This window comes from Halichoeres trimaculatus, unplaced genomic scaffold (assembly GCF_033239565.1).
Source record: "Halichoeres trimaculatus isolate MK-OKI-2021-1 unplaced genomic scaffold, fHalTri1.1 fHalTri1_scaffold_14, whole genome shotgun sequence".
Taxonomy (NCBI): Eukaryota; Metazoa; Chordata; class Actinopteri; order Labriformes; family Labridae; genus Halichoeres; species Halichoeres trimaculatus.
Window position 1 is genome coordinate 20,242,497 of NW_027437192.1, and position 12,292 is coordinate 20,254,788.

The window sequence follows — 12,292 nt, forward strand, 5'->3', positions numbered from 1 at the left end:
AGTTAAAGCTCATGTATTTCTCTTTGATTAATGGTGTACTCCTCAGCCTGCTGTGAGTAACCCTATCATGTTGCAGGTGAACTATTAGAGCTAGTGTACAGATACTGAATTTTGACCTTATGATTTTTTGCATTGACAAAAATATAAATATGATTCTTATATTTGTTGTTCCACCTGTTATTTCAAAACAAATGATTTAATTACACTGGTATGTTTGTTACGCCATTTTTTTTCTCAAGGATAGTTTGAACCATCAGAGTCCTGCTTCAAACTTCTCTGAAAAGCTCACTGCTGATTTAAACGGTCTTCATAAGGGTCACAACTCTCATCACAAAAAGTTACCACAAACATAAAGAGTTATTTCTCAGCTGTAGTTAAGCAGTCTGTGAAAGTAAATTCCTGAGCTATTCCTAAGCCGCCCTAATAGAAAGCAGAAAGTTTTTACCTGGAATGATTGAACGAAGCTCAGCACCTTCAGGGAGAGCTTTCGGCTTGAGTGGAGCAGCTCTTGAAGGCTAAAACAACAACAACAACACAGCTCAAACCAAGCCCGTGCCACATCACATCTTTATCCTTTGAAACAGGAGTGGCATCTTCAAGGATGCGGGGCGTTTTGTTTGTTTTACCTTTCACTGCTGAACAATTTATGTGAGGCGATTTTTCGACACACTTTGCGGTTGAGCTCGGAGCTGAAGAGGGGCATGCCGAAGCACAGTTCAAGAGGGACCCACTCATCTTCAGATGAAAGAGCTGGAGGAGAGATTAAAGAGGGAGAGAGGTGACGTGCAGAACATACATGACAAGATGAGACAACAAGATCACAGATGTGCTGGGTTTACATCCTACATGCAACCTTTGTTGTTCTTTTGACTTTTCTGTCTCTGCATTTTTTTAATTCAATCAATTAAATGATGAAAAGCCAGAGATCCTAAATGATTCAGAAAAAAATGTCACCTGTTGGAAAAACTGATTTGTTTTTGTGAGTTAACGTCAAAGAAACTGCTGGCAGTGTGGGGGTGTAACTCTGCCTCAGAGAAAGATCAAAGACGTGCAGTTTGTTCAACATGTTTCTGTGATGTTTCAGGAGGAGCGACTACTTGCAACACTTTAAAACATCAAATCTCTTAGCTCGTTTGAAAAACAGACACAAAGAATTACAGAGACATACTGCAGGACGACATCAGCCTGCATTTTCAAAACCAAAGCATCTCTAACAAACTTAAAAGTGGACCCACTGTCTGTCTTTGTTTTGCCTTCACCGTTGTTTTCTTCTGTCACGAGCTCAAACGATTCAGTGCTGCCGTTAGTGTCCAGGCCTCCGCCCAGATGTGTGTCCCCTTTAAGAGAAGCAACAAGCGTCCAGGAGCGTTAGAGCAGAGAAAAGTTGATTTGTGTAAACTGATAACAACTGCAGTGCAGAAACTTTATTAAACCCAAAACATTAAAATAATTTTTCTTACACTGATTTATCAATCAGAGGTTTGCTCCATTTCAAATATCTATTTTTAAACACAGTCCATGATCCCCTGTGCCAGTAAGATTTAATCAAGGTAAAGGCTAATGCTGTTCGATCCATGTCCATTAGCAAAGGCTGTCCCAATCAGAGAAACAATTATGTAGACAAACAATATAATTAAAGTGGACTGTGAGCGATACTTATTCAATTTGCACCCTCACTGCCAACAGCCATCAGAGGTGAGGGCAACGTTACAATATGTACTTTGTATCTTGTCTCACACAGTCTTTATTTTAACCATGAACACATGTTCAGTCTAAAATCTTTTTTAACAATTTACAGGAGCTCTGTCAAAGAAAGATGAAGGGGTTGGCTGGAAAGGGAGGGAATGAGTATGAGTAAAAGATACACTATTCTGAAAAAAGTTCAACTCAGATGTTCTTATTCATCCCTTAATGTGTTACTCTTTTTGGATTTGAGGTGGTTGTTGCATCCTTTCACTGGCTCACCTCCATTTTCACCCCACTTTTATTTTTTTGTTAGACAGGACAGAGTCTGGGCAAAGTCCAGGTGAAACACAAATGCATCCTTTCCCCAGAAATATGTGTAAATCTTGGGACTTTTACTCTTGTGTGAATGCACTCAGCTGCACACCCCCACCTCTGCACTCCATGGTGTCACTGGCCCGGCGACGGTGCCTGTTGTTGGAGTTGAGCATGGTGATGTAGCCGCACTGGTGCTCCAGGTCCACGTGCTCCTTCAGCTTCTGCAGGGACTTGTGCGTGCACATGTTGGAGTAGGAGAACTCTGCAGGGGGTGGACACACAACACGGAGGGAGGGGAGTGAAGCATCAAGACACTTCTGTTTACATCTGAAGTGTGCAGAATTCATAACAAATTTGTTTCTCCTGAGGATGTTTCAAAGCCAAACAAGATGTTATAAGAGCTGCATTTTAAGTGTTAGTTTACAGCTTGATGTACAAATTCACTGAGAAAAGGATTTAAGGGGAAATCAAAATCCTGTTAATGATGTTTGACATCTTAAAACCCTGAAAGTCAAAAACTAAATATCTGAGGCACCAGTGAGACGATTATAACTAAGGTTGAACAGTTTCTCACAGCAACAACAGATATCATGAGAAGAACATTTCACCTCTTTTAAAGCTTCACCTTCATTATGTGCAAACATTAATGTCCGCTGAAAGCTGCCATCTTCATTCCTCATGTTCCTCATTGTATGACTCAGTTAAATGATGTTCTTCATAAGGTTTTGCAGGACCATCGCTGAATTACTTTAATGAATTTAATTAAATTTTCTCACATCGGCTTAAAATGAGCACTTTTTATCAAAATGAAATAAAAAATGTTATTAACACGCCAGCTCTAAAGCTCACCTCCTTTTAAATCTTCCTCATCAAAGGGGAACGGGATGTGAACCATTTCTCCATGGCCGTGCATACCATGACCCTGCAGGTTACACACACACACACACACACACACACACACACACACACACACACACACACACACACACACACACACACACACACACACACACACACACACACACACACACACACACACACACAAACACACACACACATACACACACACACACACACACACACACATACACAGTAATGTTTATGCAGTAGACACATGATTGTCAGTCTTAAAAACAAGAAGAATTTAAGTTTGTGTGTTTTTACCTGGATGAGCACAGCAGAGTGCGTGAGAGCGTCGTTGAGCATAGTCAGCACATTGGATGTCGGGACAACTCCGGGGTCGTGACCCCAGGACGTGATCAACAACCTGTCGTAAACCTGAAAACATAAAAGACAGGACATTTTAACCTCATACTTTTCCCTCCATATATCCATCCCACTGAGGAAGGATGTTTGACTTATGTTGAACAGCTTTTCATAGAAGTAAGAACACAGTAAGTACTGCAGACAATACCTAAATAAGAAGGAAACAGAAAAGTTAACAATGTATTGCTGATTACCAGTTAATTCACCAGTATGTGTAAGCTCTTAGATCAAACTGGTATCTTTAACGCTAAAACATTATTAGAGTTGTTATAAGAATTTTTCTTATTTAGAAAGAGGCAAAAAAAAGCAGTAAAGCACATTAATATTTTAAAACACCAAGTTACAGAAGTTTATTTTCATTTCTGAACAGGAAAATGTGTTTTAGTGGTCGTATGTTATTCTTGATTAATTTCTGATTCCTCAGAGAATTCAGCGTGCTGACTTAAAACTTGTAAATTCAAAGCTATAATGTAGCATTTTTTCAGTATAATTTATTATTATTATCATTATTATTATTGCATTTGTTACTTTTTGTTTGTTTTTGTGTTGTTGTTTTTATTTATTTATTTATTTGTCATTTGTCCTTGCCCTTAGAGTTTATTTAATTGTAATTTTGTGTCTCAAAAAATGTTGAAAACTCAACAAACATGCTGGTAATTAAAAAAAACATGAATTCAGTTTGAACAAAATGGGAAAGCTACCATGAACATAAAGAGCTCAAAAATGGTGATGTGTAAGGAATTTATTGAGAAATAAAGAGTTTGAATTAAAGCTCTTCTTGATGCTGGATGGTTTTCTTTTTTTTTTTTTTTTTTTTTTTTTTTTTTTTTATGACGAGTGGTCTAATAAATTTGTTCAGCAGAAATGGACGACCACCTGGTCACAGATTTCGATGTCTAGAAAACTGCTCTGTCAAAAAAGGCAAACAGGCCTCACTGTGGCCAATTAAAGTGTATTGATTCTGTATTTAAATAGTTTCAGTGTCTGAAAATGTTGTTTAAGTTCAAAATGTGCTTCAGTAACTTAGATAACAAGCAGGAGAGAGCACGTTGTCTTCTCTGTAGTGACCCATTTGCATGATATTCCCTGAGAATTTACAGCATTAAGTTTCTTTTGTTCCCACTCTCACATTCCAAGGATTGATGAAAAAACAGCCCAGGCCACGGGGAGGCCCAGGGGGTGGAAAATGCAGTCACACAGGGAGGGATGGCTGAGATTTTGATGTTTCATAGCATCATATCTGACATCCAGAGGTGTGTTTATCCTGTATCAGCACACATCTACTCATTCAACAATGAACCTACGTGCCTGATTAATCATTTCCCAGGGGCTCACCTGGAATATGTCGGGCAGTTTGCGGAGCCGGGAGCCTTTGGAGAGCAGCAGAGAGGGCGGGCCTTGGCCGGTCACTTGGTATAGATACAGCTTGAACCAGATGGAGCTCACCTCGGGGATGGCTGGGCCGATGTGCTATAAGGAGGAACAAGTGCGCACAAACGGACTTAAGGAGAAAGCAACAGGCAGAATGACAGCTCATGAACACACTCTTTAAACGATGATTAAAGAAACAGGGACAAAGAGTTGTGTTTCTTTCAAGGAAGCAGAGACTGAAGCTGCTGTTCGAGATTTGGGAGGAGAAAAAAATTCATTAAGTTCCACTTCAGTGAGTCCCAGTGGTGAGAGAATAAACAGCAGCGTGAGTGGCACAACAAGAGTTTAACTTCTTTCCCTCGTCTCTCTGAGCTCAGCTAGAAAGCTGGAGCGCTGCCAGCCTGAGGAATTACTCATGGACCTCTTCTCCCCTCATTCCCCCCTCTCTCCCTTTCTCCCTCTCTCTTTCTTTGTGTGGTTTTGTTGTCGGGAGCAACTGCGGCTAAAGTACACACACACACACATACACACAGAGTCACAAATTACTCCAGGCACACAGGAGCACACACAAAGAAAGAGGGCAAACACAACAGGGCACACATGTGTGAACTGAACTGATGACAAAAATAAACACTAACACACAAACACACACACACACACACACACACACACACACACACACACACACACACACACACACACACACACACACACACAAAACGGGCAACACTTGCTCCAACAGCCCAACACATGCTCCCTCTCCCTGCAGACTTCATACCTGAGGCGTGCAGCTGCTGATGGGCCTGATTTCGTTGCTGAGTGGCGCCATCGAGACCAGCAGCTTGTAATTCTTGTTGAGGACCCGGCTGCAGGTGGCCTGGTCCAAACCCAGCAGACTCTCACAGCGCAACATGTCCAAGGGGAATCCTGGGAGAGAAAAACACAAGAGGGGTCACACATTTCTGACACGGCAATCTGCCATCGTGGAGTAAGTCTCAATGCTAAGCTACATTAGCCAGAACAGGAAGCAGCATCAAAAGTGACTGAGTTCATGCCCCAAAAGGATGGATGTAATGTATTTCTCAGCTATTCTTGCAAGAGACGTGACGCTGAGGGAGATTAAGACCTTTCTGTGTGAGCAAACACAGGAAAGATTCTTTCTTCTCACAGCTTTGGTGTTCAGACGCGTGTGACTTTTAAAGAACATCTTCTCACAGAGAACACGTGTGAGGGTTGATGTTATTGGTTAAAATAATTACACTTTGCCTGTCTGTAAATCCAGGAGGAAAGAGGTGTCTGTGAACTGAAGAGAGCACGTATAAAGATAATTATTGCATAGATCATTTATAAAGATTAGATACAGACCAAAACTGTTTTTTCAGCACCAATATGGATACTGATTATTAGTAGTCAAGGAGGCTGATAAACAATATTTGGAGTTTAGTCATTTGCAGTAAAAGTGAAAATATTGATATCAAAGTTTTGAATAATACAAACTTCAGCTTAACTTGGTTTTAACACCTTTAAGCATATTTCTATCAAACAGCACCCAGGCTCAGCAGCATGTCTCCTAAAGTTAAAATAAAAACTTAAAAAACAGGGACTAGGATGTTTATTACAATTTCAGGAGCGTCTGCTGCCAAAACTTGCTTTTGAAATACATATCTGCGCTCTGAAGCTTCACTTATTGTTGTTTTCTCATGCGTGTGTGAGCACTGTGCATGAACAGCTTTGACTGCTGATTGGCTGTTACCTGAGTCATGGCTCTGTGTGTAACCAATCAGATGTTACTATGGATAGGACGATGCTGGAGACAGAGTAGGTGACTGCAGAGAGTGGCGAGGCAGCATCAGAGCCAAAATAATGGTTTTAAATTGATTTCCTATCAACCTCAGATAAAAAAAGGTTAAAAAAAGATTTTAAAAAGCCAGATACTGATATGTCTCAAAATGCCTCAAAAAAAGTGACTAGGCGCCGCCGTGTTGGCTATGGCTGCCTTTTGCAGCAGCTCTCTCTTCTTTGTCCGTTTCTTGTAATATTTTTTGTAATCTCTTTTTCGTAATCTTTGTATTCAGAGTGGATCATTACTTTGTATGGCTCATTTGTTGGTCATGGACAGCAAACTTTTTGTGACTTCAGTGATATTTTTAATACTTTTTCTCCTGTGTTTGTCTGGAGATCCTACATGTAACCATGGCTGCATTGTTTACATGTGAACTCAGCTGTTAGCAGCCTGTAGCATGTCGATGCTAACTGGTGTAAGGCCTGATGTCTTCTCACAAGGTGAGGAGAAGGAGGTGAGAACGACGTGCTGGTTCTCAGGTGAGAGCTAAGAAGTGACGACATGGACATTATTGGAAATGTAAGATCTATCTCCAATAAGATGGACGAGCTAGCCATGCTAGCCCAGCACCAGAGGGAATACCAGAGGGCAGAGTAGCATCATGCTATTCACAGACATGGCTAATGGAGCTAACATCAGACACCAACACCACATTGGAAAGAGCTTCACCTGCTGTGAGCAGACAGGATCTAGGAGACAGAGATGGAGCATGACTGAAGAAGCTCAGTCCTGGACCTTGTGGAGGTGGAGGCTGGCTGAACTGGAGAATGATGGACAAGCTGTCATCATCTATTTTCTTATGGACCTTTTTGCACTTTCTATACACTTTCTTACTTTTGTTTTTTTTTTGATTGCTGCTGTGACTTCAATTTTGTTGTACTTGTTACAATGACAATAAAGTTCTATTCTAATCTATTCTATTCTATAATGAAGAATATATTGGTGATGATAATCAGTCCCGCCGTTTATTGGTCTATCCCTAATAAAGATAAATCCAGGCCAGTGTCAAGGTTAGCGGATACAAAGAGCTGACTGAGACTCAGAGAAGAGAAGTTAATAATCAAATTTAAATGAGATCAAATGAAAGCTCTGTGTCAAACTGTGTTATCTGATTTACCTGCATAACAGAGTTAAGCCACAGGCTGTCTGAAGCCCCTTTCAAACATGAACTCAAAACAAGCTACAGGACATTTTAGGACATTCAGGTGCTGCTGACATTTTCTTGGCTTCTCATTTATACATGTAAAACAAAGTAGGAGATGGAACAGGTGAGCTCTTTTCTCTGGATTCATAACTCTGTTTGGCTTCGTTAGGGCAAATGGTGAGTTCAGGAGCAGTGGGAGATCAGGTCTCCTGTAATGGTAGCTGTTTCAACACTGTATTATATCCACAATATCTGAAAAGATGTTTCTAAACACAACCGTGGAAAATAAGTTGCAGAGATGAGGTGAGCAGTTCAGAGGATAAAGCAGAGAAACTCTGCTCTGCCTACCCACCAGGATCATTTCGGTGAATGTTGAGGAGCACAGTGCATGTGAGAGAGGGCTGACATGTCAATCGTTGCGATGATTTACCGCATCCATCTGCATTTCTTCTGCACTGTCAGTCAGAATTACATTTTCTTTGACTATCTGTGGCGATGCCCTGAAGATAAGCGGAGCACAGCAGAGAGTAGTCTGACGAGACGTTTGTTGGCTGTGTAACTTTCCTCACTTTCCAAATGAACAAACTCCAGCATCATCTCTACACTCGTGTATCATTGTGGGTTTAGTTCAGCCCCCGCCAGCAGGCTCTCAGTGCGCTCTCTCAGCCCGGAGCAGCAACTGAGGAGAGCCGAGAGATGAGACAATCAGAAGCGAGGCACGCAGCCAAAGCAAGCAGACAGCATCTGGTGCCACTACAGCAGCTACATGGAGACTCAAAGGTTTTCTCTGCTGCTCCCTCTAGGGACACGAGCGAAACAATACAGCCTCACTCACAGCCTGCATGTGTATCCTGAATATATGACTGTTCTTCTATTCACTACTCAGACACAGACGAGAAAGCTACTGAGAGTTACACAGAGGCGTAAGAAGCAACACATAAATCTGTTTCCTCACTGTTACTTTTAAAAGAGTTTTTCAGAACTTTCACATCAAAGAAACTCTCAAATGCTTCATCACTTTTTGATTTTTTCTTAGACCACAGAGCGAGTTTAAGTGGAGTAATTTACAGTAGTTTGCTGCTCTGGTAATGACAGCTCAGAGATTCTTTTCAAAGTGAGTCAGGATGAAAGGAAAGTCTGAAAGAGCTGAGCATTTACTGAAAATCTGCCTCTGCTATCAATCAAAAATTTATTTTTTAACCATCTTTCTGTACAATTTAACCTAAATGCATACTTTTATTTTTTCCAAAGGAAATGTCATGCCTTTACAGGGTATATGCTGAAATCCTGAGGTTAAATTCAATACCTTTTTAAGACTTTTTTAAAAACCTTTCAAAAAGTCTTTAGACCTTACTGCGACTTTAAGCTGCTGTTAGCAACCGATCGATTTTAACAAAGAAAATTTGTTTCAAAACAACTGAGATCAGGGGAAGCTTTCTCTAAATCGTAAGAATCCAAAATCCCAGGTCCTCAAAAGTCTGAGAAATTTTGTCAGGAGGCTTGAGAAACTCTTATGATCTAGAGTGAAATATTTTGAGACGCTAAAGCTTTTTCTAGATCCTCACGCTGGTCTGTGATGAGTGTGACGAGCAAAATGATCGTCCAATCACCAGGTGTGGTTATTTTTGACCCTGAAAACATTTTCGAACCACATGGACTATTTCTGTGGCGGATATATGGAATTGTCTGTCTGGCGTGTCAGGTTAGTTTGTAACAGTCGCAAGGAAGAAAATAAATATTCATGGATACTTTTGGAGTCAAAGCTTGAATACCAATAAAATTTAATACCTCATAACATTAGGATTAAGACTTTTTCAATACTTTTTAAGGGCCTTAATTTTCACACAATTGATTTATCAACTTTTAATACTTTTTAAGACCAGGCGAACACCCTGCTTTAAGTGTTAGAAATCAAACTTACACTTGTTCACAATTTATCAAACCACCTTATTTTCACTTGGAAGAGCTGTTACAAAATGTTGGCTGTATTTTTAAGATGATTTTGATGTTGGTAAAGAAGTAACTAAAACAGAGTAGAAGGTTTTGGAATGTCGGTTACTTGATAGTTAACACAAATTCAAACTGGGATCCTCCTCTTTGGCTCAGTGCCAGCAGCAGCGCACACCCACAGCCTACGACAGTAGCTACATGAACACATTTGTTAACCTGGCAACCACCTGCAGCATCGCTTTCCTACCTGGGAGAGACTCAACAGCCATGCACCTGCCTTGCCATTAGCCTGTTAGCACAAGCTAATCACGGTTATTTGACACATGCCTGGTTAGCAGAAAGCTAACTTTGTCGCTCTTCATCCCGAGCTGCTCTAAAGTACCCAAAAGAGAGTGAAAGTTGAGCTAAGCTTCACCGTCTTTAAGTAAAAAGCTTGATCTGTTTGGCACTTTGTTTCACTTTGGTTGTTTTTTTTCCTTCCTCCCTGCCACGAGCTACTTGCAAATCAACATGCAAAGTCACTTGCGCACTTGGAGCGCTGTGATTGGCTGAACATACAGGCAGAGGAGAGGGTTTGAGGCAGACACAGACACTTGCATACATGTGTAGAGGCCCAGAAGATGATGATTGAGTAGGATTAATCCTGTAAAAGCTGGGTTTTCTTCATATTCATAGGAAAATCCTGCAGACTCTACCTTTAAACTTGGACTGGGCACTGACGGAGTACAGGTGAGTGAGGTTTGACTAATAGCAGTGAATGTGTCTGTGTAGTTACCGATATTTGGGATATCAGGTCCCTGGTCCTGAGTGAGTTCTTTGTTGTAGCGCAGAAAGAGGATGGTATTTTTCAGGGTCAGAGCGTGGTCAAAGTAACGCTGAGCCTCGCCCTCCGCTGTGCTTTCCACCTGGACACACACACAAGCCAGGAGAGGAAATGTAAAGCGTGTGTGTTTAAACCATATAATATGACAAGAGTTAAATAAAAACTTTATTTATTGCTTCATTAAACCGCCTCACCTTCTCCAGCTCAGCCAGGAAGCTGTCCAGTGTCTCATCAGACAGTTTACCCACCTCAAACATGGTCACTGCATGACTCTTCAGGTTCTGATAGGAGAAACAAACACAGGATTCAAGATGTCAGAATGACACTGGAGCCTCAGATGTCTGAGGTTTTTTTTAAGTGTGTTTGTTGACTGACTGGAGACAGGTTGCCCATCATGAGAAAGGCTGTCAGGGTGGAGTCAAAAAGGAAGGCGATCCTTTTCGTGGGTGCAGCCGGGATGCTCAGACTGCTTACGCTGGCTGTGTCTGCTGTTGACACAAGAAACAGAGAATAGTCAACGAGCATGTAACGAATCCAAACTATTTCTCAGTCTCAAATGTTTTAACCGTTTCTTTACGACTATGGCTGTGAACAAGACTGCACAGTTCCTCCTCCTGCACGCCATCTGCTGAGCTGCAAGCTGCACTGGGTCCTTTTATCTATATGACTTTGCTCTCATATCTCATTTACTCTTGAGTCTGCACAGCTGGTGGATGTTGGTAAAGTAATCTCAGTGTTTGAATTTCCTGCAAATGCACATTCTTCAGTTAGGAACCCTGAACCTTGGAGTATGTGAAACAGCAGATTATTGAAGTGTTTGTTTTCACAAAAGCTCACTGATTTCCTACCCCCTCACGTTGATTCATTAAATAGATCCAAGATGTCTTTTTCCTTTGTGCAAAAAGAAGCCTAATAATGAGTGTACGCAGCTTCTCCTCAGACTGCCAGCTGTGTGTGTCTGTGTGTGTGTGTGTCTGCTCTGCTCTCTGTCACAGCTTTTACACAGCACTGGTGCAGATAGACCGTTCAAATTCACAGGTCGGAGAATACCGTTGTTATGTGAAATCCATGTGGCGTGGCGTCACATTTAGATATACAGACATATGTAGGACTGAGAGCAGAGTACAAAAACAGCAACGTCACCTGGATGCTGAGTTTTCTTTAAGCTCCAACCTGCAGAAAGTTTTCCAGCTCTGAGCACTCAGGACTTGTTTTTTGCTGCTCTGGCATCTAAACTGATAATTATATCGTTATTACTCTTTCCTGTTAATGTTTGAAACCCTGGTAGTCTGGTGGCCATATGTTTGAATGTTAATGTGAGAATCACTTTAAGAAGCAAGACTGAGGTGTCTGGGGAATAATGAGCACTTCTGCAACAAAGCATCAAGAGAGGAAGGTTCGAAAGTGCTGCGCCTGCATACACTACGATGACTAAAATTTGCAACAAGTGTGTGTGTGTGTTTGTGTGTGTGTGTGTGTGTGTGTGTGTGTGTGTGTGTGTGTGTGTGTGTGTGTGTGTGTGTGTGTGAGGTAAGTCTGACCTTGATCTTCCAGGCTGGTGGTGTCTGTGTCGGTAGCGGAGGAGCCTCCCTCCATGACAGGACTGCCCTGCTCCCAGGACAGCAGCATCTTCTGAGGGTCCATGGTGCTCCTAAAACAGAGGACAGAGACGCTTGTCTTAATTCTGGGAAGAAATTTACTGCAGGTGGAGAGTGTAAACAGTTACGAAGTTTGGTTAATGGATGCTAAAAGTCCAAACTAGAGAACTAATCGGTCGGTCCGATTAATCGGTCGGTCCGATTATGCCTGTCACGGATTAATCAACATCAGCCAAAATGTAGCCAATTATAAAAATTTTGCTCCACGGAGATTCTGTCCCTCCTGCTCCTGTGTG

At 41.5% G+C, this 12,292-nt stretch overlaps 1 protein-coding gene across 2 annotated transcripts in view; it reads right to left on the reverse strand.

Annotated features, from left to right (window-relative positions):
• fam91a1 (family with sequence similarity 91 member A1) overlaps positions 1-12,292 on the reverse strand; it is a 28,098-nt gene that overhangs the window by 2,889 nt on the left and 12,917 nt on the right. The window contains exons 12-23 of one of the 2 annotated variants that reach the window (XM_074686645.1): positions 11,940-12,049; positions 10,774-10,883; positions 10,593-10,679; positions 10,351-10,480; positions 5,417-5,565; positions 4,603-4,737; positions 3,166-3,279; positions 2,851-2,923; positions 2,117-2,263; positions 1,236-1,337; positions 627-750; positions 446-515 (exon numbers count right to left, since the gene is read on the reverse strand). In XM_074686645.1, coding sequence (XP_074542746.1) covers positions 446-515; positions 627-750; positions 1,236-1,337; positions 2,117-2,263; positions 2,851-2,923; positions 3,166-3,279; positions 4,603-4,737; positions 5,417-5,565; positions 10,351-10,480; positions 10,593-10,679; positions 10,774-10,883; positions 11,940-12,049 — 1,351 coding nt within the window. Of the gene's footprint in view, positions 1-445; positions 516-626; positions 751-1,235; positions 1,338-2,116; positions 2,264-2,850; positions 2,924-3,165; positions 3,280-4,602; positions 4,738-5,416; positions 5,566-10,350; positions 10,481-10,592; positions 10,680-10,773; positions 10,887-11,939; positions 12,050-12,292 lie in introns of both variants that reach the window. The other variant, XM_074686644.1, reaches the window with a different exon arrangement.